The following is a 25,966-nucleotide window of genomic DNA, read 5'->3' as shown; positions in this document are numbered from 1 at the left end:
TTCCATCTGATACTAAAAGAACACAAAGCCTGGCATGATAGTCTAGGTGGAGAAACGACTCCATTCACCTCAGAGGAGAGCGTTGTACTGCGTGGCAACCTCTCCCTGACAAAGACAGCATTTTATTTGTACATAGTATTATTAATATGACTTCTCTTCACAAAGTTTTCAAACATTATTGGTTTTGGGTGGATTGGTGGGATTTTTGGCTGTTTTCTTGGATGTATTTGCCAGGCTGCCCACTTCCAAAATGGCGGCGACGCCATGTTAGCAGCTGGCGGTGAAGCAGAACACGCCCTCTCCCAGCACAACTTGACGCCGCCCGTAGTAAAGATGGCGCCCGGGCCTTCATTGTTTCCAATAGGGGAGGCGGATGGGGAGCTACGGCGAGCGGGGAGGGCCAATCCCGGGGATCGCTCCGCCTCTTCCAGCGGCTCCACCCCGGCCCGGTGCCCGGATGTTCCCGTCTATAGAGAAGCTGACGGATCCATGATGGCGGCTCCGGCCTGAGAAGTGAGCGGGGTGTGGAGGCAGAGCGGACCGAGAGAGAGCGACCCCCTCCCCGGGGGTAAGAGAGGAATTACCCCCCTTCTCCCCCCTGAGAACCGGACATGACTGGTGTCACTCAGAAGAAATGCCCCCCCCCCTTATGTATTACTGCCCCCCTATATATACCCCCTTTCTATTACTGCCCCCTATAAATACCCTCCCCCATACATACACCCCCCTTCATGACTGCCCTTCCATGGCTACCCCCTCCCCCATACATACCCTCTTTAATATAACTGCCCCCAATACATACTCCCTTCTGTATTACTGCCCCACTATAAATATCCCCTACAAATACCCTCCCATATAACTGCCCCCTATATATACCCCCTTTATGTAACTGCCCCCCTATACATACCCCCCCCTAAAACTGTCCTCTTCTGTTTTACTGCCCCCCCCCCTATATACCCCCTCCTGCAGAACTGCTTCCCCTCCCAGATTATTGCCACTCCATACATACCCCCCTCCCCCACAATTGCCCCATCATCGCATACCCTTCTCCCCCACCTGTACATTCCCCCCTAATCATACCCCCTCCCCCATTGCTGCCCCTCCAAAGATACCCCCATAAAGTCCCATCAATATATATCCCTCCCTGCCCCCCATAACTGCCCCTATATATACCCCCTCCCCATGACTGACTCTCCATATTCCCTTCCCCCCATAACTTTCCCCCTATACATAACTCCCCACCCCATAACTGCCCTTCCATACCTACACCCCCACCCATAACTGCCCTTCCATACCTACACCCCCACCCATAACTGCCCTTCCACGCCTACACCCCCCACCCATAACTGCCCTTCCACGCCTACACCCCCCACCCATAACTGCCCTTCCACGCCTACACCCCCCACCCATAACTGCCCTTCCACGCCTACACCCCCCACCCATAACTGCCCTTCCACGCCTACACCCCCCACCCATAACTGCCCTTCCACGCCTACACCCCCCACCCATAACTGCCCTTCCACGCCTACACCCCCCACCCATAACTGCCCTTCCACGCCTACACCCCCCACCCATAACTGCCCTTCCACGCCTACACCCCCCACCCATAACTGCCCTTCCACGCCTACAGCCCCCCACCCATAACTGCCCTTCCACGCCTACAGCCCCCCACCCATAACTGCCCTTCCACGCCTACAGCCCCCCACCCATAACTGCCCTTCCACGCCTATAGCCCCCCACCCATAACTGCCCTTCCACGCCTACAGCCCCCCACCCATAACTGCCCTTCCATGCCTACACCCCCCACCCATAACTGCCCTTCCATGCCTACACCCCCCACCCATAACTGCCCTTCCATGCCTACACCCCCCACCCATAACTGCCCTTCCACGCCCACAGCCCCCCACCCATAACTGCCCTTCCACGCCCACAGTCCCCCACCCATACCTGCCCTTCCATGCCCACAGCCCCCCACCCATAACTGCCCTTCCATGCCCACAGCCCCCCACCCATAACTGCCCTTCCATGCCCACAGCCCCCCACCCATAACTGCCCTTCCATGCCCACAGCCCCCCACCCATAACTGCCCTTCCATGCCCACAGCCCCCCACCCATAACTGCCCTTCCATGCCCACAGCCCCCCACCCATAACTGCCCTTCCATGCCCACAGCCCCCCCACCCATAACTGCCCTTCCATGCCCACAGCCCCCCCACCCATAACTGCCCTTCCATGCCCACAGCCCCCCCACCCATAACTGCCCTTTCATGCCCACATCCCCCCCCACCCATAACTGCCCTTCCATGCCCACATCCCCCCCCACCCATAACTGCCCTTCCATGCCCACATCCCCCCCCACCCATAACTGCCCTTCCATGCCCACATCCCCCCCACCCATAACTGCCCTTCCATGCCCACATCCCCCCCACCCATAACTGCCCTTCCATGCCCACATCCCCCCCACCCATAACTGCCCTTCCATGCCCACATCCCCCCCACCCATAACTGCCCTTCCATGCCCACATCCCCCCCACCCATAACTGCCCTTCCATGCCCACATCCCCCCCACCCATAACTGCCCTTCCATGCCCACATCCCCCCCACCCATAACTGCCCTTCCATACATACCCCCTCCTGTAGTTACCCCCACCCCCCCATCCTGCCCACAGCACCCCCTTCTCTTATCACCCCTCTGTTGCCCCGTCTCACTCTTGCTGTGCTGGATGTGTAGCGGCTCTTGTAATGTCAGAAATGAGCCAATCACTGACCTGGTGGGGGGGGAGGGGGTGTTGCCATTGGTACTTCACTGGCCGCATGCTTGTCCCTGGGAATAAGCCGGTGATTGAAGATCATGACAACCAGCAGGGAAGGGCAGATGGGGCAATTCTGTGCCTACAAAGTTTAGGGTTGGACCCTCTGCCAGGCTTTTATCCCATCTGTGTCCATATTGGAGAGACTTCCCCTCACTTCACTCCACACTTACTGTGTGGTCACCAGGACAGGAAGTAAGGAGAACATCCAACAGGGGGCGCACCGGGAGGCTCTAACACAGGGATAGGCAATATTGGGAACCAATGCCGGGGTGGGCACTCCATCCAGTACTGGTGCAGGCCAGCTGCAGACATCATTACCTGAAGAAACCCACCCACCCTCTTCCTTGTAGTCCAGAGTGCCGGAACTCCGCCCTACAGAGGCGGGACTAAGGCAAAGTCACTCCCTTCCCAGTACAGCCCGGGCCTGGGGGGAGGGGCATTGCAGAGCGTGAATACAGGGAAGCACTCAACATTGAGGGGCCGGGGGTTAATTTACTGACGCCAATGTTGGGGGTTATTAATGCATCCCCTGACGCCAATGTTGGGGGGGGGGGTTGTTATCGCATTCCCCTGACGCCAATGTTGGGGGGGGGGGGGTTGTTATCGCATTCCCCTGACATCAATGTTGGGGGGGGTTGTTATCGCATTCCCCTGACGCCAATGTTGGGGGGGGGGTTGTTATCGCATTCCCCTGACGCCAATGTTGGGGGGGGGGGGGTTGTTATCGCATTCCCCTGACGCCAATGTTGGGGGGGGGGGTTGTTATCGCATTCCCCTGACGCCAATGTTGGGGGGGGGGGGGGTTGTTATCGCATTCCCCTGACGCCAATGTTGGGGGGGGGTTATCGCATTCCCCTGACGCCAATGTTGGGGGGGGGGGGTTGTTATCGCATTCCCCTGACGCCAATGTTGGGGGGGGGGGGGGTTGTTATCGCATTCCCCTGACATCAATGTTGGGGGGGTTGTTATCGCATTCCCCTGACGCCAATGTTGGGGGGGGGGGTTGTTATCGCATTCCCCTGACGCCAATGTTGGGGGGGGGGGGGTTGTTATCGCATTCCCCTGACGCCAATGTTGGGGGGGGGGGTTGTTATCGCATTCCCCTGACGCCAATGTTGGGGGGGGGGGGGTTATCGCATTCCCCTGACGCCAATGTTGGGGGGGGGGGGGTTGTTATCGCATTCTCCTGACGCCAATGTTTGGGGGGGGGGGGGTTGTTATCGCATTCCCCTGACGCCAATGTTTGGGGGGGGGGGGTTGTTATCGCATTCTCCTGACGCCAATGTTTGGGGGGGGGGGGTTGTTATCGCATTCCCCTGACGCCAATGTTTGGGGGGGGGTTGTTATCGCATTCCCCTGACGCCAATGTTTGGGGGGGGGGTTGTTATCGCATTCCCCTGACGCCAATGTTGGGGGGGGGGGGTTGTTATCGCATTCCCCTGACGCCAATGTTGGGGGGGGGGGGGGGGTTGTTATCGCATTCCCCTGACGCCAATGTTGGGGGGGGGGTTGTTATCACATTCCCCTGACATCAATGTTGGGGGGGGGGTTGTTATCGCATTCCCCTGACATCAATGTTGGGGGGGGTTGTTATCGCATTCCCCTGACGCCAATGTTGGGGGGGGTTGTTATCGCATTCCCCTGACGCCAATGTTGGGGGGGGGGGGGTTGTTATCGCATTCCCCTGACGCCAATGTTGGGGGGGGGGGGGGGGTTGTTATCGCATTCCCCTGACGCCAATGTTGGGGGGGGGGGGGGTTGTTATCGCATTCCCCTGACGCCAATGTTGGGGGGGGGGTTGTTATCGCATTCCCCTGACGCCAATGTTGGGGGGGGGGGGGTTGTTATCGCATTCCCCTGACGCCAATGTTGGGGGGGGGTTGTTATCGCATTCCCCTGACGCCAATGTTGGGGGGGGGGGTTGTTATCGCATTCCCCTGACGCCAATGTTGGGGGGGGTTGTTATCGCATTCCCCTGACGCCAATGTTGGGGGGGGTTGTTATCGCATTCCCCTGACGCCAATGTTGGGGGGGGTTGTTATCGCATTCCCCTGACGCCAATGTTGGGGGGGGTTGTTATCGCATTCCCCTGACGCCAATGTTGGGGGGGGGGTTGTTATCGCATTCCCCTGACGCCAATGTTGGGGGTTGTTATCGCATTCCCCTGACGCCAATGTTGGGGGTTGTTATCGCATTCCCCTGACGCCAATGTTGGGGGGGGGGGTTGTTATCGCATTCCCCTGACGCCAATGTTGGGGGGGGGGGGGTTGTTATCGCATTCCCCTGACGCCAATGTTGGGGGGGGTTGTTATCGCATTCCCCTGACGCCAATGTTGGGGGGGGGTTGTTATCGCATTCCCCTGACGCCAATGTTGGGGGGGGTTGTTATCGCATTCCCCTGACGCCAATGTTGGGGGGGGGTTGTTATCGCATTCCCCTGACGCCAATGTTGGGGGGGGGTTGTTATCGCATTCCCCTGACGCCAATGTTGGGGGGGGTTGTTATCGCATTCCCCTGACGCCAATGTTGGGGGGGGTTGTTATCGCATTCCCCTGACGCCAATGTTGGGGGTTGTTATCGCATTCCCCTGACGCCAATGTTGGGGGGGGGGGGGGGGTTGTTATCGCATTCTCCTGACGCCAATGTTGGGGGGGTTGTTATCGCATTCCCCCGACGCCAATGTTGGTGGGGGTTATCGCATTCCCCCGACGCCAATGTTGGTGGGGGTTATCGCATTCCCCCGACGCCAATGTTGGGGGGGTTGTTATCGCATTCCCCCGACGCCAATGTTGGGGGGGGTTGTTATCGCATTCCCCCGACGCCAATGTTGGGGGGGTTGTTATCGCATTCCCCCGACGCCAATGTTGGGGGGGTTGTTATCGCATTCCCCTGACGCCAATGTTGGGGGAGGTTGTTATCGCATTCCCCTGACGCCAATGTTGGGGGGGGTTGTTATCGCATTCCCCTGACGCCAATGTTGGGGGGGGTTGTTATCGCATTCCCCTGACGCCAATGTTGGGGGTTGTTATCGCATTCCCCTGACGCCAATGTTGGGGGTTGTTATCGCATTCCCCTGACGCCAATGTTGGGGGGGGGGGGGGTTGTTATCGCATTCCCCTGACGCCAATGTTGGGGGGGGGGGGGGTTGTTATCGCATTCCCCTGACGCCAATGTTGGGGGGGGGGGGGGGGTTGTTATCGCATTCCCCTGACGCCAATGTTGGGGGGGGGGGGGTTGTTATCGCATTCCCCTGACGCCAATGTTGGGGGGGGGGGTTGTTATCGCATTCCCCTGACGCCAATGTTGGGGGGGGGGGGGTTGTTATCGCATTCCCCTGACGCCAATGTTGGGGGGGGGGGTTGTTATCGCATTCCCCTGACGCCAATGTTGGGGGGGGGGTTGTTATCGCATTCCCCTGACGCCAATGTTGGGGGGGGTTGTTATCGCATTCCCCTGACGCCAATGTTGGGGGGGTTATCGCATTCCCCTGACGCCAATGTTGGGAGGGGGGGGGGGTTATCGCATTCTTCTGACGCCAATGTTGGGGGGGGTTGTTGTCGCATTCCCCTGACGCCAATGTTGGGGGGGGTTGTTGTCGCATTCCCCTGACGCCAATGTTGGGGGGGGGGGGGGTGTTATCGTATTCCCCTGACGCCAATGTTGGGGGGGGGGGGTTTATCGCATTCCCCTGATGCCAATGTTGGGGGGGGGGGGGGGTTATCGCATTCCCATGACGCCAATGTTGAGAGGGGGGGGTTATCGCATTCCCCTGACGCCAATGTTGGGGGGGGGGGGTTATCGCATTCCCCTGACGCCAATGTTGGGGGGGGTTATCGCATTCCCCTGACGCCAATGTTGGGGGGGGGGGGGTTATCGCATTCCCCTGACGCCAATGTTGGGGGGGGGGGGGTTATCGCATTCCCCTGACGCCAATGTTGGGGGGGGGGGGGGTTATCGCATTCCCCTGACGCCAATGTTGGGGGGGGGGGGTTATCGCATTCCCCTGACGCCAATGTTGGGGGGGGGGGGTTGTTATCGCATTCCCCTGACGCCAATGTTGGGGCGGGTTGTTATCGCATTCCCCTGACCCCAATGTTGGGGGGGGGTTGTTATCGCATTCCCCTGACGCCAATGTTGGGAGGGGGGTTATTGCATTCTTCTGACGCCAATGTTGGGGGGGGGGGTTGTTATCGCATTCCCCTGACGCCAATGTTGGGGGGGGGTTGTTATCGCATTCCCCTGACGCCAATGTTGGGGGGGTTGTTATCGCATTCCCCTGACGCCAATGTTGGGGGGGTTGTTATCGCATTCCCCTGACGCCAATGTTGGGGGGGTTGTTATCGCATTCCCCTGACGCCAATGTTGGGGGGGGGTTTATCGCATTCCCCTGACGCCAATGTTGGGGGGGGTTGTTATTGCATTCCCTGACGCCAATTTTGGCGTGGTTGTTATCGCATTCCCCTGACGCCAATGTTGGGGGGGGGTTGTTATCGCATTCCCCTGACGCCAATGTTGGGGGGGTTGTTATCGCATTCCCCTGACGCCAATGTTGGGGGGGTTGTTATCGCATTCCCCTGACGCCAATGTTGGGGGGGGTTGTTATCGCATTCCCCTGACGCCAATGTTGGGGGGGTTGTTATCGCATTCCCCTGACGCCAATGTTGGGGGGGTTGTTATCGCATTCCCCTGACGCCAATGTTGGGGGGGTTGTTATCGCATTCCCCTGACGCCAATGTTGGGGGGGTTGTTATCGCATTCCCCTGACGCCAATGTTGGGGGGGGTTGTTATCGCATTCCCCTGACGCCAATGTTGGGGGGGTTGTTATCGCATTCCCCTGACGCCAATGTTGGGGGGGTTGTTATCGCATTCCCCTGACGCCAATGTTGGGGGGGTTGTTATCGCATTCCCCTGACGCCAATGTTGGGGGGGTTGTTATCGCATTCCCCTGACGCCAATGTTGGGGGGGTTGTTATCGCATTCCCCTGACGCCAATGTTGGGGGGGTTGTTATCGCATTCCCCTGACGCCAATGTTGGGGGGGTTGTTATCGCATTCCCCTGACGCCAATGTTGGGGGGGGGGGGGGGGTTTATCGCATTCCCCTGACGCCAATGTTGGGGGGGGTTGTTATTGCATTCCCTGACGCCAATTTTGGCGTGGTTGTTATCGCATTCCCTGACGCCAATTTTGGCGTGGTTGTTATCGCATTCCCCTGACGCCAATGTTGGGGGGGGTTTGTTATCGCATTCCCCTGACGCCAATGTTGGGGGGGGGGGGGGTTTATCGCATTCCCCTGACGCCAATGTTGGGGGGGGGGTTGTTATCGCATTCCCCTGACGCCAATGTTGGGGGGGGGTTGTTATCGCATTCCCCTGACACCAATGTTGGGGGGGGTTTGCATTCCCCTGACGCCATTGTTGGGGGGGTTGTTATCGCATTCCCCTGACGCCAATGTTGGGGGGGGTTTGCATTCCCCTGACGCCATTGTTGGGGGGGTTGTTATCGCATTCCCCTGACACCAATGTTGGGGGGGGTTTGCATTCCCCTGACGCCATTGTTGGGGGGGTTGTTATCGCATTCCTCTGACGCCAATGTTGGGGGGGTTGTTATCGCATTCCCCTGACGCCAATGTTGGGGGGGGGGGGGGATTGTTGTTGCATCCAATTGTACTGCCAGTGTTACTCAATATTGGGGAGGGGGGGGTGGGGAGTGTAATTGTACTGACACCTGTTTCAGGGGTTGTTTTCGCTGAATGTGATGCTGGGGGTTATTGTACTTCAATTACTTTAGTGTGCATTGCAATACCCCACAAAAATGCAGCAGGATCAAAACATTTGAACGTTGAGGTTCGCTTCTGTTGTGGTGATCCGAGGGGTGAAGGTTCAGGCGGTGGGAATGATCCGAGGGGTGAAGGTTCAGGCGGTGGGAATGATCCGAGGGGCGAAGGTTCAGGCAGTGGGAATGATCCGAGGGGCGAAGGTTCAGGCAGTGGGAATGATCCGAGGGGTGAAGGTTCAGGCAGTGGGAATGATCCGAGGGGTGAAGGTTCAGGCAGTGGGAATGATCCGAGGGGTGAAGGTTCAGGCAGTGGGAATGATCCGAGGGGTGAAGGTTCAGGCAGTGGGAATGATCCGAGGGGTGAAGGTGCAGGAATTGGGGTGATCTGAAGGTTATATGTGCAGGAATTGGGGCGATCTGAAGGTTATATGTGCAGGAATTGGGGCGATCTGAAGGTTATATGTGCAGGAATTGGGGCGATCTGAAGGTTATATGTGCAGGAATTGGGGCGATCTGAAGGTTATATGTGCAGGAATTGGGGCGATCTGAAGGTTATATGTGCAGGAATTGGGGCGATCTGAAGGTTATATGTGCAGGAATTGGGGCGATCTGAAGGTTATATGTGCAGGAATTGGGGCGATCCGAGGGTTGGAGAGGCACGAAATGGGGTGATCTGAGGGTTGGAGAGGCAGGGAATGGGGTGATCTGAGGGGTGGAGAGGCAGGAAATGGGGTGGTCAAAGGAGTGAAGGAAATGGAGGTCTATGGCGAGCTGTTGGCCAACGTTTGTAAACTGAATTTTTTTTTGTGGACGCAATTGGTGTAACCACCATCCCCCATCCAAAGCTTTGAAAACAAGTTCTCCTTGAGTTTGGCTTCTAGAAGTGGCTTTCGGGTCTTCAGAACGGGGTGATTTAACACTCCACTTTTGGTTGGCGTGACCCTCCAGAAGCTGCACTGGACATATATGGAACCCAATAGTTTGTTCTCAGGTGTCTCGAACGTTCTTCAGTTTAGCGGCATATAAAGACGAAGATGTTTGTTTGGTGGAAGTCACTGTTTCTTCTCCCTCTTGTGAGCCGTCGCTGACCCTCAGTGCACAGTTTCCTGACATTCGGAAAGCTCGTGTCCTCTGGGAAGTGTTGCAAACGCAAACCAGGCGTGGGAATAAAGCGACTTCTGGCTCTGGCCTCCATGGCGGATGGACGCTTGGGGAGGAGGGGGTCGTCTGTCTACTGAGGGAGAAGACTGATCACGTGCATTGTGTGTCATACTTGTAGATGGTCTTTTAGTGCCATTAACACCAATGCCTGAACAGGAGCACCCCGTCAACACTGCAGTTGATTGGTTCAGTTCACGAGTCGGAGAAGCGGCGGATGGGGTACTCCATTTAAAAGGAGGGTCAGTGACAAGTTCTCTTGATAGTCTTCCACCCCCCCCCCCCATTCTTTGAAGAGCGTCCTCGCTGTTGAAGCTCTCAAAAAAATATCTAGAACTTCCAAGTATGGGAATCATGTGACCGCTTCCTCACGACACAACCAATTGTTAGGGCTGAACACTGTCAGGTGGAGGTGAGTGGGAGAGCTTTAACCCTGTGTAAGCCTTATGATTGTTGAACACTGCCCGAAAAATGAAGCCCAAAGGGTCATTCCAACCAAAGCTTTGGGTGAGCTTGGTGGGCTGGATCACCATCGCCTCTTATTGATGTCTTGGAGACCCTCAATGAGACATTGCTGGCTTTGCTTCAGACGCTCCCTCACCCTGCCAACACTATACATGATTGGTTTGGTTGGGTTGGGTTTACCTTTGAAGAGCTTTCCTGCAGTTGGAGCTCTCAAAAATAGGGATCACGTGACCACCTTTCCACGACACTAAAGATTGCTAGGGTTGAACACTGTCAGGTTGGTGAGGGTGGAACATCTTTACCCTTATCTAAGCCTTATTGTGGTGTGCTGAACACTGCCTCAAAATATGGAAACCCCAAGGGTCAGTCTAACCAAAGCTATAGGTGAAGCTTGGTAGGCTGGGTCACCATTGGTCTTTATTGATGGCTTGGAGACCCTCAATGAGACGTCGCTGGCTTTGTTTCAGATACCCCCACCAACACTACAGTTGATTGGATTGGTTGGGTTCACGTGAACCTTTTTTGAAGAGCTTCCCTGCAGTTGGAGATTCAAAAATATCTAGAACTTCCAAATATAGGGATCATGTGACCACCTTCCCATGACGCAACCAGTTTCTAGGGCTGAACGCTGCCCCAAACTATAGAACTCCAAGGGGCAAAGGATCAATCCAACCAAAGCTATAGGTGAAGCTTAGTGGGCTGGGTCACCATCATCTCTTATTGATGTCACGGGGACCCTCAATAAGGCATCTCTGGCATTGCTTCAGACACCCCCTACCTCACCCCACCAGCACTACAGTTGTTTGGTTTGGTTGGGTTCACGTGAATCTTTTTAAAGAGCTTCACCACTGATGGTGCTCTCAAAAATATCTAGAACTTCTAAGTATGGGGATCGTGTGATCTACTTCCCACAACACAATAAATTGCTAGGGCTGAACAATGTCGGGTAGGGGGGGAAATGTCAGGTTTGGGTTGGAGACCGCGCTGGATTGACTGGATCGGTCACTAGTCGTAGGTAGGTGGCTCTATGGGTAGTGGAGAAGGAATCTCTTCTTCCAGTGGGTTGAGCCCAACCGTGGTGGACCCTCTTGGAGGGCTTGGTCTGCTGCCTCTCTGGTATGACCATGTGGTTGTTTCAGCAAAAATACTTGGGTGAGGAGGAAGGGCCGCCCCGGTGTCCAAAAATAAATAAATATGCAACGCTTGATGTAGGGTTCACAAAAAGTTTATTGAAAATGTAAACGTACAACAAGCCAACTCGTATTGGGAGGAGTGGACTCTTCTTCAGGGCTGTTAGTACGTACTTATAGGTGGGGGTGGTTCAGAGCGATTTCTATATTTCAGTCTACAGATTGACCTCTATGGCTTAGTCCAGGTTGGCGAAGCAAAACGCATATGGGGGGTGATGAGAGAAGGTAAAGGAATTGGGGTGATTTGAGGTGTTAAGTTGCTGAAATTGGGCTGACGTGAGGGGTGAAGGAGCGGGAATTGTGTTGACGTGGAGGTGCGGGAATTGGTGTGATTTCAGGGGTGAAGGCTCAGAAATTGAGGTGATTTGAGGACTTAAGTGGCTGAAATTGGGGTGATCTGAAGTGTGAAGGTTCGGCAATAGGGGCGATGTGAAGGGACGGGAATTGGGGTCACGTGAGGGGTGAAGGTATTGGGGTGATGTGAGGGAGTGAAGGTCTGGGAATTGGGGTGAAGATGCAGATTGGGGTGATGTGAGGGGTGAAGGTCTGGGAATTGGGGTGAAGATACAGGTATTGAGGTGATTTACGGGGGGGTGAAGGTCTGGGAATTGGGGTTATGTTGGGGGGGGGGGGGGGCTTGAAGGTCTGAGACTTGGGGTGATGTAAGGGGCGGTGAAGGTGCAGGTATTGGGGTTGAGGGGTGAAGGTCTGGGAATTGGGGTGAAGATGCAGGTATTGGGGTTATGTTGGGGGGGGGGCTTGAAGGTCTGAGAATTGGGGTGATGTAAGGGGCGGTGAAGGTGCAGGTATTGGGGTTATTGAGGGGGTGAAGGTCTGGGAATTGGGGTGAAGATGCAGATTGGTGTGATGTGAGGGGTGAAGGTCTGGGAATTGGGGTGAAGATGCAAGTTATTGGGGTGATGAGGGGTGAAGGTCTGGGAATTGGGGTGAAGATGCAGATTGGGGTGATGTGAGGGGTGAAGGTCTGGGAATTGGGGTGAAGATACAGGTATTGAGGTGATTTACGGGGGGGGGGTGAAGGTCTGGGAATTGGGGTGAAGATGCAGGTATTGGGGTTATGTTGGGGGGGGGGGGTCTTGAAGGTCTGAGAATTGGGGTGAAGTAAGGGGCGATGAAGGTGCAGGTATTGGGGTTGAGGGGTGAAGGTCTGGGAATTGGGGTGAAGATGCAAGTTATTGGGGTGATGAGGGGTGAAGGTCTGGGAATTGGGGTGAAGATGCAGGTATTGGGGTTATGTTGGGGGGCCTTGAAGGTCTGAGAATTGGGGTGATGTAAGGGGCGGTGAAGGTGCAGGTATTGGGGTTATTGAGGGGGTGAAGGTCTGGGAATTGGGTTGAAGATGCAGATTGGGGTGATGTGAGGGGTGAAGGTCTGGGAATTGGGGTGAAGATGCAGGTATTGGGGTTATGTCGGGGGGGGGGCTTGAAGGTCTGAGAATTGGGGTGATGTAAGGGGCGGTGAAGGTATTGGGGTGATTGAGGGGTGAAGGTCTGAGAATTGGGGTGAAGGTCTGACAATTTGGGTGAAGATGCAGATTGGGGTGATGAGGGGTGAAGGTCTGGGAATTGCGGTGAAGATACAGGTATTGAGGTGATTAACGGGGGGTGAAGGTCTGGGAATTGGGGTGAAGATACAGGTATTGAGGTGATTTACGGGGGGTGAAGGTCTGGGAATTGGGGTGAAGATACAGGTATTGAGGTGATTTACGGGGGGTGAAGGTCTGGGAATTGGGGTGAAGATGCAAGTTATTGGGGTGATGAGGGGTGAAGGTCTGGGAATTGGGGTATAGATGCAGGTATTGGGGTGATGAGGGGTGAAGGTCTGGGAATTGGGGTATAGATGCAGGTATTGGGGTGGGGGGGTTGAAGGTCTGAGACTTGGGGCGAAGGTGCAGGTATTGGGGTGATTGAGGGGTGAAGGTCTGGGAATTGGGGTGAAGGAACTGCGGTAGGTTCATCGCCCTGTGCTCTTCTCTAACGTGACTCTTTTCTCCCTCTGCAGAGACAAGTCGCCACATTGCGGTGTTAACACGGCGGGACGGCGGCGGCGGTGGCGGAGCGAAGGAAGAGAGCGTCCGGCCCTCGACGCCCAGCCATGGCGCACCAGAAGCGGAGCCGGGACCAAGCCTGGCCGGAGGAGGTGGGCGACAAGGAGCACGGCCTGTACAGCTTGCACCGGATGTTCGACATCGTAGGGACGCACCTGACCCACCGGGACGTGCGGGTCCTCTCCTTCCTCTTTGTGGACGTTATAGACGATTACGAACGCGGCATGATCCGCACGGGGCGGGACTTTCTGCTGGCCCTGGAGAGGCAGGGCCGCTGTGATGAGACAAACTTTCGCCAGGTTCTGCAGCTTTTACGGATTATAACGCGGCACGACCTACTGCCGTATGTGACCCTGAAGAGGAGGCGGGCCGGTGAGTTCTCATGCTTGTGTGGAGCGTCAGGTTCCGTGTCATTGGTGTTCATAAAAAAAAGAGGCGTGGCCTGATGACACGGGTAAAACGGACGGCAAGCACACGGAGTATACAAAACTTTGTGAGACATTTAAAATTCAACTATTTTGGGTGCATTTGTAGAGTAGAGACTTCTGTCCAGTGTTTTATTGCTGACCCTGTTAGGGGGGGGTGGATTATACTTCACTTCCTGTCCTTGTGACACCATGAGGGGAATGTGAGCGGGATGGTTGTCACCAGGGCAGGAAGAAGACAGCGATTTAAACTTGACAGCGGCTTGAACTTCTTTGTGTTTTGAGAAGGTTGTTCTGTTGCATTCTTTATCACCACTGGAGTGATTTCCCCTGACGTTTTAGTTCTGACAGGAAGTGAAGGAAAATCTTCCCCAGTGGGGACACGGACCGTAACTAAAAGCTTTACCGAGGTTCCATATCCTGGTGTCATCACTTCTGGAATTAGAATGGTGGTTAGAGATTTAATGGAATCTTGAGGTTAACGGTATAGAAGAGCTGTCAGTCCTGACCCCTTCCTGAAAATGCCATCTGTAAATGAATCCACAGCAAACTAGGGCACATCACTCTGACAAATCCTTCTGCCAGCGTCGGGGTTCAGTAAGAAAGCCAAAAGGCCAACTGGTGAGTCAGGAGTAAGTAATGCACAGGGGTCAGGATTAAGTTAATGTAGAGAGTTCAGTGGCTGGGGAAAAAGTAGCGCAGGGTTCAGGGGCCAGGAGCGAGAAGCTTGGAGAGTTCAGGGGGTCGGGAGGGAGAAAGGTAGAAGGGGTCAGAGACACGAAATGTAGAGGGGTTCAGGAATGCTAAACGTAGAGGGGGTCGGGAACGCACTGAGTTCAAGGATCAGGAGGGCAAAACATAGAGGGGGGGTCAGGCGTGCACCGAGTTCAGGAGTGTGAAAGGTAGAGAGTTCAGGGGTCGGGATCGAGAGAGGTAGAGCGTTCAGGAGTGGGAAATGTAGAGCGGGTCAGGAGCAGGAAGCATAGAGCGGGTCAGGAGTGCAAAACAGAGGGGGGGGAGGGGTCAGGAGTGTACCAAGTTCAGGAGTGCGAAAGGTAGAGTTCAGTAGCGGGAAATGTAGAGCGGGTCAGGAGCAGGAAGCATAGAGCGGGTCAGGAACACACTGAGTTCAGGGGTCAGGAGTGCAGAACAGGGGGGGGGTCAGGAGTGTACCAAGTTCAGGAGTGCGAAAGGTAGAGACTTCAGGAGCGGGAAACGTAGATCGGGTTGGGAGTGCTAAGCGTAGAGTGGGTCAGGAACACACGGAGTTCAGGGATCGGGAGTGCAAAACATAGAGGGGTGTCATGAGCGCACTGAGTTCTGGAGTGTGAAAGGTAGATGGTTCAGGGGGTCGGGAGCAAGAAAGGTAGAGGGCTTCAGGGGTCAGGAGTGCGAAACATAGAGCGGGTCAGAAGCGCGAAACATAGAGCGGGTCAGAAGCGCGCGGGTCAGGAGCGGGAAGCTTAGAGCGGGTCAGGAGTGCAAAACCTAGAGGGGGGGGGGGGGGGTCAGGAGTGCGAAAGGTAGAGAGTTCAGGAGCAGGAAGCGTAGAGCGGGTCAGAAGCACGCTGGTCGGGAGTGCTAAGCGTAGAGCAGGTCAGGAGCAGGAAGCATAGAGCGGGCCAAGAACGCACTGAGTTCAGGCGTCAGGAATGCAAAACATAGAGGGGGGTCAGGAGCGCGAAAGGTAGAGAGTTCAGGGGCCAGGAGTGGGAAAGGTAGAGTTCTTGAGCGGCAAACATAGAGCGGGTCAGGAGCAGGAAGCACAGATCGGGTCAGGAGCACACAGAGTTCAGGAGTGCGAAAGGTAGAGAGTTCAAGGGTCTGGAGCGAGAAAGGTAGAGAGCTCAGGAGCGGGAAACGTAGATCGGGTTGGGAGTGCTAAGCATAGAGCGGTTCAGGGATCAGGAGTGCAAAACATAGAGGAGGGTCAGGAACACACCGTGTTCGGGAGCGTGAAAGGTAGAGAGTTCAGGGGTCGGGAGCGATGAAGGGTAGAGAGTTCAGGAACAGGAAACGTAGAGCGGCTCGGGAGTGCTAAGCGTAGAGTGGGTCAGAAGCAGGAAGCATAGAGCGTGTCGGGGATGCACTGAGTTCAGGGTGCAGGAGCGCGAAAGGTAGAGAGTTCAGGGGCGGGTAGTGTAGAAGGGTTCAGGAGCCCTCAACGTAGAGGGGTTCAAGGGTCAGGAGGGCTAAACATAGAGCGGGTCGGGAACGCACTGAGTTCAGGGGTCAGGAGCACGAAAGGTAGAGGGGTCAGGAGAGCGAAACTTAGAGCGGGTCGGGAGCAGGAAGTGGAGCAGGGGTTGGGAGCACGAAAGGTAGTGCGGATCGAGGGCGCTCAGGGGTCAGGAAACGTAGAGGAGGGGGGTCAGGAGAAAAGAGCACAGAGTTCGGGGTTCAGGAGCAACACAGAATAATCAGATCGGCAGTTACAGATTTCGCGGCTTGTCTTGGTCATCAGCTGGGACCCAGGGGTCTGTCCCTGTGAAACAGTGATTGGCGGACCAAGGTAGCGATACCTCCATACTTGTGTTCTTGGTTCTTTCCATTAGGAGAGAGTCCTGCTCTTCTGGGGCGGGGCCAGAGCTGGGAGATACAAGGAAGCCTGTGGGTGACTTAGCCCAGCAGACTCCACCTATTCAATATCGCCTTTGGGTGGACCGGACAGGTTGTCACCGTGTTCTCCTTTGCCCACAGTGTGCCCAGACCTTGTAGACAAATACCTCGAAGAGACTTCCATTCACTACATGACGCCGCGAACGCACAGCAGCGGAGAGTCTAGCACGGAGCACCTGCGCTCGCCTGGTAAGAGCCGCGTGTATGGTCCTAGGCGGGGTCCATGGGGGGGGAGGGGGGGTTTCCCGATTTAATGTGAGTGTAACATTTGCCTGTCTGTGTTCTCTAACCGGCAGCCCCACCCCATAACCCCATGGTGTGTTCCCCTCCCACCGGACCCCAAATCTGCACTAAGAGGCCAGGAAGGGGTAGACCGCCCCTCAGCAGCCAGAAGAAGAGGAGGAAATCCATCACACCGGACCCCAAGGAGAAGCAAACGTGCGGTAGGTGGACGCTAATAAAGAGGACCTGTTGCCACCACATGAGGTTGGGAATGGCTATAGTCCAAGTAAAATGGTGAGCTCCAGTACATCCCCCTCTTAGATTTGATGGTCAGTGAGGAGCCCCAGTAACATCTCCTTTTTACATTGGTGGTCAGTGAGGAGCCCCAGTAACCTCTCCCCTTAAATTTGGTGGTCCGTAAGGAGCCCCAGTAACATCTCTTACATTGGTGGTCAGTGAGGAGCCACAGTAACCTCCCCCTTAGATTTGGTGGTCAGTGAGGAGCCCCAGTAACATCTCCCCATAATTTGGTGGTCAGTGAGGAGCCCCAGTAACCTCTCCTCTTACATTGTGGGTCAGTAAGGAGCCCCAGTAACCTCCCCCTTAGATTTGGTGGTCAGTGAGGAGCCCCAGTAACATCTCCCCTTAGATTTGGTGGTCAGTGAGGAGCCCCAGTAACATCTCCCCTTAGATTTGGTGGTCAGTAAGGAGCCCCAGTAACATCTCCTCTTACATTGGTGGTCCGTAAGGAGCCCCAGTAACATCTCCTCTTACATTGGTGGTCCGTAAGGAGCCCCAGTAACATCTCCTCTTACATTGGTGGTCAGTGAGGAGCCCCAGTAACATCTCCCCTTAGATTTGGTGGTCAGTAAGGAGCCCCAGTAACATCTCCTCTTACATTGGTGGTCCGTAAGGAGCCCCAGTAACATCTCCTCTTACATTGGTGGTCCGTAAGGAGCCCCAGTAACATCTCCTCTTACATTGGTGGTCAGTGAGGAGCCCCAGTAACGTCTCCTCTTACATTGGTGGTCAGTGAGGAGCCCCAGTAACATCTCCTCTTACATTGGTGGTCCGTAAGGAGCCCCAGTAACATCTCCTCTTACATTGGTGGTCAGTGAGGAGCCCCAGTAACGTCTCCTCTTACATTGGTGGTCAGTGAGGAGCCCCAGCAACGTCTCCTCTTACATTGGTGGTCAGTGAGGAGCCCCAGCAACGTCTCCTCTTACATTGGTGGTCAGTGAGGAGCCCCAGCAACATCTCCCCTTAGATTTGGTGGTCAGTGAGGAGCCCCAGCAACATCTCCCCTTAGATTTGGTGGTCAGTGAGGAGCCCCGGTAACATCTGCCCTTAGATTTGGTGGCCAGTGAGGAGCCCCCATTACGGTGCCACCATGATGTTACAACTGTTCTCCCTTTTGGGGAAATTTCCTCTTACCTCCAGTTTCTACAGGCCGGGAAGTAAAGGAAAATCTCTCCAAGGGCTTTAGATATACCGTGTTTTAGGCAAAGCTATTCCATGGTTTCTGCAGAAATTTTACAAATTTACTTACTTTGGTCAGGTGGTTTAACTTTTTTTTTTTTTTTTTTTTTTTTTCCCTTCCTCCTCCTGCCCCCCCCGTCGCAGATATCCGCCTGCGGGTACGGGCCGAGTACTGCCAGCACGAGACGGCACTACAAGGCAACGTCTTCTCCAACAAGCAGGACCCCCTGGAGCGCCAGTTCGAACGCTTCAACCAGGCCAACACCATCCTAAAGTCCCGGGACCTTGGCTCCATCATCTGCGACATCAAATTCTCCGAGCTCACCTACCTGGACGCCTTCTGGCGCGACTACATCAACGGCTCTTTGCTGGAGGCGCTGAAAGGCGTCTTCATCACGGACTCCCTCAAGCAGGCCGTGGGCCACGAGGCCATCAAATTACTGGTCAACGTAGACGAGGAAGACTACGAAATCGGCCGCCAGAAACTGCTTCGGAACTTGATGATACAAAGCGCGCTGTGACGCCAACAGAGAACCCTTTTTGGGGATGGGGCCGCGGGAGGGGTGGAGTTACAATGACGGCGCTGCTCAGCATTAAAAAGAAAAAAAAAAGTGAACGGATCCATCACAACCAAGTTTTTTTTTTTTTTTTTTTTTTTTTTTTTTTTTTTTCCTTCAGTACTTTTTTTTTTTTTTTTTTTTTTTTTTTTATATATATATCTATATATCAACTAAAAAGTATGGGAAAAAAAAAAAAAAGAAATATATAAATCTATTTGAGGTAAGCACTGTGTTGCTTGAGGAGTAGACCGACCCAACATGCTGTCAGTATGCGCCTATATTATAACTATATTTATGTACTTGTAAAGATATATATGTATACGGGCCTGATCGGTCCATTAAAAAAAAAAAAAAAAATACAGCTGTAGGGACAGCAGCACTTATATCACTGCGCCAAATTTTTTTTTTTCCTCTCTCCGTTATAAGGTCGCTCCTCTCCATACTGGTCAAGTGACCCACAACAGCATTGAATTCTCTTGTCAAACTTCCTCCCTCCGTATTTTTTTTTTTTTTATAAAAAATTTAAATAATGGAAATCCTAAAATTAAAAAAAAAAAGCTTTTCAAAAATGTTGCGAGGGCCGCAGTTGCGTGTAGCTGTGATGTAATTTAAAGGGGCCTGTTTTATTTATATATATATATATATATATATATATATATATATATATATATATATATATATATATATATATATATATATATATTAATATAATATATATATATTAATATAATATATATATATTAATATAATATATATATATTAATATAATATATATATATTTATATTAATATATATATATATTTATATATATATATATATATTTATATATATATTTATATATATATATATATATATATATATATATTATATTAAAAAAAAAGGATTTTGCACTTACCATATTGTCCATATAACAAATACAAAATATCCCAAACCTCAGTGGAACCGGTTGGGGAAAGGCCAGAAATGAATAATGTATACATAATTTTTTTTAATTTATTTTTTTTGCAGTTCTTTATGAGTTTTATTCAATAGAGGGGTTGACCCCCTCCCCTACTGTGCCCAAAATGTAAAAAAAAAAAAAAAAAAAAAATTGGGAGTCCAGTCCATCCAAAAATATTACTATTCTAACCCCCACCACCATCTTTTTTGTGGTTTCCAGATCCTCACGTTACATTCTCGGTAATATACCGTAAATGTAAAAATCCCAGCAGGGATGCTGTAAACCCCATCGCAATCAAAACGAGGGGTGCAGATACAGGAACTCTGCAAAGTAGTAGTATTAAAACATGAATTAAAAAAATCTTTTTAGAAATTAATAAATAACTGTAAAAGAAATAAATTATATTTACAATCATTATTTATTAAAATAGATTATCGGGATTATATGATATTACCCCCATAAGAAAAAAAAAGCATACTTTTTTTTCTTTTTTTTGTGTGTGTGTATATATGTGTGTGTGTGTGTGTGTGTGTGTGTGTGTATGATTATATATTCTTTTTTTTCTGTCCATTTATATTACAATCCCCGTAAGACAAAGGCACCCTTTTTTTGTGTATGTGTGTGTGTATATATGTGTGTGTATATATATATATGTGTGTGTGTGTGTGTGTGTATATATGTGTGTGTGTGTGTGTGTGTGTATATATGTATATATATATATGTGTATATATATATATATGTGTATGTATATATATATATATATATATATATATATATATATACTATATATATATAATTTTTTTTTTTCTTACGGGGATTATAATATAAATCGACATAAAAAAATTATATATCATTGTATTCTATACAAAAATCTACTATTTTTTTCTTACGGGGATTATAATATAAATCGACATAAAAAATTTATATATATTTATTATTTTTTATATATATATATATATATATATATATATATATATTTATTTATATTGTTATAATCCCCATAAGAAAAAAAAATGCACCCTTTTTACATGTGGGTGGGTGTGTGTATGTACGTATATACCCACACATACGAAAAAAAATTATATATATATATATATATATATATATCCACCCACCCCCACAAAAAGGTGCATATTTTTTTTCATATATATTATAATCGTCAAAGGAAAAAAGAGAATTTTTTTTTTTTTTTTTTTTTTTTTAATGTCGCTTTACGTTTTTTTTTTTTTTTTATTTTTTTTTTTTTTATGGATGTGTGTGTGTATATGGTTATATTCTAAACATCATCAAATATTTTATGGTAATTCTAATATAATCTCCATTACAAAAAAACTACCTGGCCTTCCTTGAATACAATCCTCTAAATTTTCATTTGTAATCCAAATCAAAAATGGTCAAAAACTTAAAAAAAAAATGATAGGCGTCTGTTTCCCATTTTAATATAATTTTTTTTTCTTTTTTTATATATATATATATATATATATATATAACAGTCCCGTAATTTGAATAAGTATTACAGAACCATTGCAAAAAGCAGCATTGCCTTAACCTATTGTGACCAACGATCACCTCGTTTAAATAACAGTTGTTACGTACCTCGCTGTTTGATATGTTAAAAAAAACAAAACAAAAAAAACACTAGTCTTTTGTAATTGTGTCTGAGAGTTTTGTCACTATGGCCACACGCAACTGCTTTCCCTTTGGAAAGGTAGTAAAAAAAAAAAAGAATTCAGTGCTGAAATATTTTTTTTTTTTTTTTATTATTTTTTTTTTTTGAGTAAAATAGTTTACATTTTCTATTTTCTGCAGCGTCGGAGCTGTACCTGCGAGTTCCTGTCAAATCCAAAACAAGAACGGTCTCCTTTCTTCCTCTCCTCTCCTCAGCAATTTTGAGCACTTATCAATGTTCTTTTTGCAATACTGACGCTGCTTGGTGTCAAAGGAAAAGAGAAAAAAAAAAAAAAACTCCAAAAATTTCCTGATTGTATGTCGTCGTCGCCCGAGGATGTGAGAAAAACTTCATTTCGACGTAGAAAACGGCGCATTAATTTTGGCTAGATCAAGTCGATTATATATGTGATGTCTGACCTCTCAAGTCTTTTGTCCTTTTTTGTCAGTGTTCTGTTCATTTCTGTTTTTTATTTTTTATTTTTATTTTTTGTTTTGCCCTCTCGGCTGCTTCTGAAAAAAAATATGGGAGATTAAAAAACATTTTTTTGAAATTATGCAGTATTTCACCCTTTTTTTTTAATTTTAAAGGACTTTACTCGACCACTCGTTGAACGTCCTCCCCCTGTGTGCTGGAATTAAAAAAAAAAAAAAAAAAAAAAAAAAAAAAAACCTCAAATTTTTTACTCCGTCAAAACTTGCAACAGGATGCACCTGTTTTTTTTTTTTTTTTTTTAATCAGGTGTATCCTGTTGCAAGTTTTGACTCCCGAAATTAAAGCATCGCAACTTTGCGGAGTAAAAAATTTTAGTTTTTTTTTTCCATTAAAAAATAAAATCAGATGCCAGAGTATGGTGGACCCCTTTGGTTAAAATAAGAGAATTCCGGGACCCCTCTGGTTAAAATGAGAAAAATTGGGGCTCCCTCTTGGTTAAGAAGAATTATTATTATTATTTTTTTAAATTGTACTACGCATTGATAGCCCCTCCTTCCAAACCAAAGGAGCTGAGGCTTTTGCTTGAATTGCCTTAAGGAGCCGCCCCCCCCCTCCCCCCCCTTACACGGGATAGAATATTTTTATTTCAGAAAAGGTTTCCTTTTTCAGGTACCCAGTTATAAACCAGTTTACTATAATTTGTCTCAGAAAAAATAGCAGTTATTTACAATCTCATTTCTAGGTGGCAGAACTAAGGTTACAGATTAATTTCCAGCAAAACTGTATATAGTGGTGGCGGTGTGCGTTTTTAGCAGAAGGTGAGTGGGGACCAAAGAGAAGGGACTCAGTAGAGGCGGATCAGCAGAGCTGGGGGTCCAGAGTGGGACAAACAAGCAAATATCACACGTGTTGAGCAGTATGGTAGCAATATAGCGGGAGGAGAGCAGGGACTGGAGAGAGAGAGAGAGAGAGAGATGTGTGGCAGAGAAATTAGTAGAGCTGGGGGACCAGGGTGGGAGTAAATGGGTGTCAAATGTGGTGAGCAGCAATGGGAGCAATATAGTGGCAGGTAAGTGGGGACTGCAGAAGAGGACCAGCAGAGCTGGGGGTAACTACTGAGTGCGGGACCAGCAGAGCTGGGGGTAACTACTGAGTGCGGGACCAGCAGAGCTGGGGGTAACTACTGAGTGCGGGACCAGCAGAGCTGGGGGTAACTACTGAGTGCGGGACCAGCAGAGCTGGGGGTAACTACTGAGTGCGGGACCAGCAGAGCTGGGGGTAACTACTGAGTGCTGGATTTTCAAAGCTGGTGGTTACTACGAACTACGGCAGTGTTTCTCAACTCCAGTCCTCAAGTCACCTTAACAGGTGATGTTTTCAGGATTTCCTTCAGATGAAACGGCTCTGGTAATTATCAAGGCAGTGAAACTGATCAAATCCCCTGTGCAAAATAATGGAAAGCCTGAAAACATGACCTGTTGGGGGCGCCTTGAGGACCGGAGTTGAGAAACACTGGACAGCAGAGCTGGGGCTGACTGCGGGACCAGCAGAGCTGGGGCTGACTGCGGGACCAGCAGAGCTGGGGCTGACTGCGGGACCAGCAGAGCTGGGGCTGGGGCTGACTGCGGGACCAGCAGAGCTGGGGCTGGGGCTGACTGCGGGACCAGCAGAGCTGGGGCTGGGGCTGACTGCGGGACCAGCAGAGCTGGGGCTGGGGCTGACTGCGGGACCAGCAGAGCTGGGGCTGGGGCTGACTGCGGGACCAGCAGAGCTGGGGCTGGGGCTGACTGCGGGACCAGCAGAGCTGGGGCTGGGGCTGACTGCGGGACCAGCAGAGCTGGGGCTGGGGCTGACTGCGGGACCAGCAGAGCTGGGGCTGACTGCGGGACCAGCAGAACTGGGGGAGCAACTACTGACTGCGGGACCAGCAGAGCTGGAGGGGTGGGCAACTACTGACTGCGGGACCAGCAGAGCTGGGACATGCGACTGCGTGGGGGGTTCTGCAGAGCTGAGGGTCACCGCTGAGCACCGGGATCGGAAGAGCTCAGGGGCATAGCTTGGAATTGGCAGAGCTGAGGGTCACCGCTGTGGGCGGGGATTGGCAGAGCTGAGGGTCACCGCTGTGGGCGGGGATTGGCAGAGCTGAGGGTCACCGCTGTGGGCGGGGATTGGCAGAGCTGAGGGTCACCGCTGTGGGCGGGGATTGGCAGAGCTGAGGGTCACCGCTGTGGGCGGGGATGGGCAGAGCAGAGGGTCACCGCTGTGGGCGGGGATCGGCAGAGCATGGGAATACTAATCAGTTGGGTTCTATTGGGCCCGTTTTAAAGTAGAAATTCAAGCACACAGGGCCTTTTGCCAAGCTTTATTAAAGCATCAGAAATGGTCATATAAGTCACTTTTATTTGTTGGTTCGGTAAGGTTGCAAACTTTAATAATTTGGTATGTTTGACCCAAAATAAGCAAATTTTTACTCGTTTTGGATGCGTTGTCTTCAAATTTTTAAGTGGTTTCTGTCTAATTAAACCTGCCTAATAGGACTTGAACCCTCTCTGGACCCCTGTGTGCCGTAATACTCCCAGACATGCCTGTTCCAGTGTAATGTGAACCTGAATCCAGAATATGATTTTTGTACTAGTCTCAAAATAATTTTCTTTTGGGGAATTCTCCTTTAATGGATCCAATTCAATGTTATGGGTTCCTTGAGCTGTAGATGATTAACTTCCCATTGATGGTGGAACCTTGCTCAATATCAGCCAGTCTCAACCTGGGTTCCATTAAATCTTATGGCTCCTCCAGAGGTCATTATGGGTTCCTTGAGATGTAGATGATTGACCATCCATTGCAGGTGCTTCCACAGATCTAGGTCCAACTTTGCTCAATACCAGCCATTCTCAACCATGTTCCCATGAAACCCTTGGGTTCCTCCAGAGGTTTTTTGGGGGTTCCTTAAGCTGTAGATTGATGGAGCCTTCATAGATCTAAGTCCAGTCTTAGTACCAGCCATTTTCAACTAGGGTTCCTCCAGACGTTGTTAGGGGCTTCTTAAGCTGTAGATGATTGACCTTCCATTAATGGAGCCTTCATCGATCTACGTCCAGTCATGCTCAGTACCAGACATTTTCAACTAGGGTTCCTCCAGACGTTGTTAGGGGTTCCTTAAGCTGTAGATGATTGACCTTCCATTAATGGAGGCTTCATAGATCTACGTCCAGTCGTGCTCAGTACCAGCCATTTTCAGCTAGGGTTCCTCCAGAGGTTGTTGGGGGTTCCTTAAGCTGTAGATGATTGACCTTCCATTAATGGAGCCTTCATAGATCTACGTCCAGTCGTGCTCAGTACCAGCCATTTTCAACTAGGGTTCCTCCAGACGTTGTTAGGGGTTCCTTAAACTGTAGATGATTGACCTTCCATTAATGGAGGCTTCATAGATCTAGGTCCAGTTGTGCTCAGTACCAGCCATTTTCAACTAGGGTTCCTCCAGACGTTGTTAGGGGTTCCTTAAGCTGTAGATGACCGACCTTCCATTAATGGAGAGATCTAGGTCCAGTCGTGCTCAGTACCAGCCATTTTCAGCTAGGGTTCCTCCAGACGTTGTTAGGGGTTCCTTAAGCTGTAGATGATTGACCTTCCATTAATGGAGCCTTCATAGATCTACGTCCAGTCGTGCTCAGTACCAGCCATTTTCAACTAGGGTTCCTCCAGACGTTGTTAGGGGTTCCTTAAGCTGTAGATGATTGACCTTCCATTAATGGAGCCTTCATAAATCTACGTCCAGTCGTGCTCAGTACCAGCCATTTTCAGCTAGGGTTCCTCCAGACGTTGTTAGGGGTTCCTTAAGCTGTAGATGATCGACCTTCCATTAATGGAGAGATCTAGGTCCAGTCGTGCTCAGTACCAGCCATTTTCAACTAGGGTTCCTCCAGAGGTTTTTAGGGGTCCCTTGAGCTGTAGCTTATAAACCTCCCATTGATGGTGCCTTCATAGATTCAGGCCCATCACCATCTGCACAGTAGCGGGACACCAATTATCTTTAAAGCTGTAACCACAAATGTAAGGGGGGGCGGAGGCTTTCTTTCCACTGACCACCAATGTAAAGTGCTTCTTCCTAGAGACCTTCAGTGAACTAATCGCACCAGGGGTTCACCAA

At 50.9% G+C, this 25,966-nt stretch overlaps 1 protein-coding gene across 2 annotated transcripts; it reads left to right on the top strand.

Annotated features, from left to right (window-relative positions):
• The first annotated feature begins 432 nt into the window (after positions 1 to 432).
• On the top strand, positions 433 to 18,859 carry DEDD (death effector domain containing). Of its 2 annotated transcripts, none has more exons than XM_077463950.1 (5): positions 433 to 513; positions 13,425 to 13,842; positions 16,596 to 16,703; positions 16,811 to 16,957; positions 18,360 to 18,859. In XM_077463950.1, exons 2-5 carry the CDS (start codon positions 13,518 to 13,520, stop codon positions 18,734 to 18,736), a joined length of 957 nt encoding a protein of 318 aa, XP_077320076.1. In that variant the 5' UTR covers positions 433 to 513; positions 13,425 to 13,517; the 3' UTR covers positions 18,737 to 18,859. The 2 variants fall into 2 exon arrangements, with proteins under 2 accessions (XP_077320076.1, XP_077320075.1); XM_077463949.1 differs by having other exon boundaries at positions 438 to 568.
• The last annotated feature ends 7,107 nt before the right edge of the window (positions 18,860 to 25,966 follow it).

The sequence above is a fragment of the Lithobates pipiens genome, unplaced genomic scaffold (assembly GCF_037356315.1).
Source record: "Lithobates pipiens isolate NorthernLeopardFrog02 unplaced genomic scaffold, aLitPip1_a1.2 Scaffold_30, whole genome shotgun sequence".
NCBI lineage: Eukaryota > Metazoa > Chordata > Amphibia > Anura > Ranidae > Lithobates > Lithobates pipiens.
The sequence above is the reverse complement of the archived record's forward strand: the minus strand, read 5'-3'. Positions and strand labels throughout refer to the sequence as shown.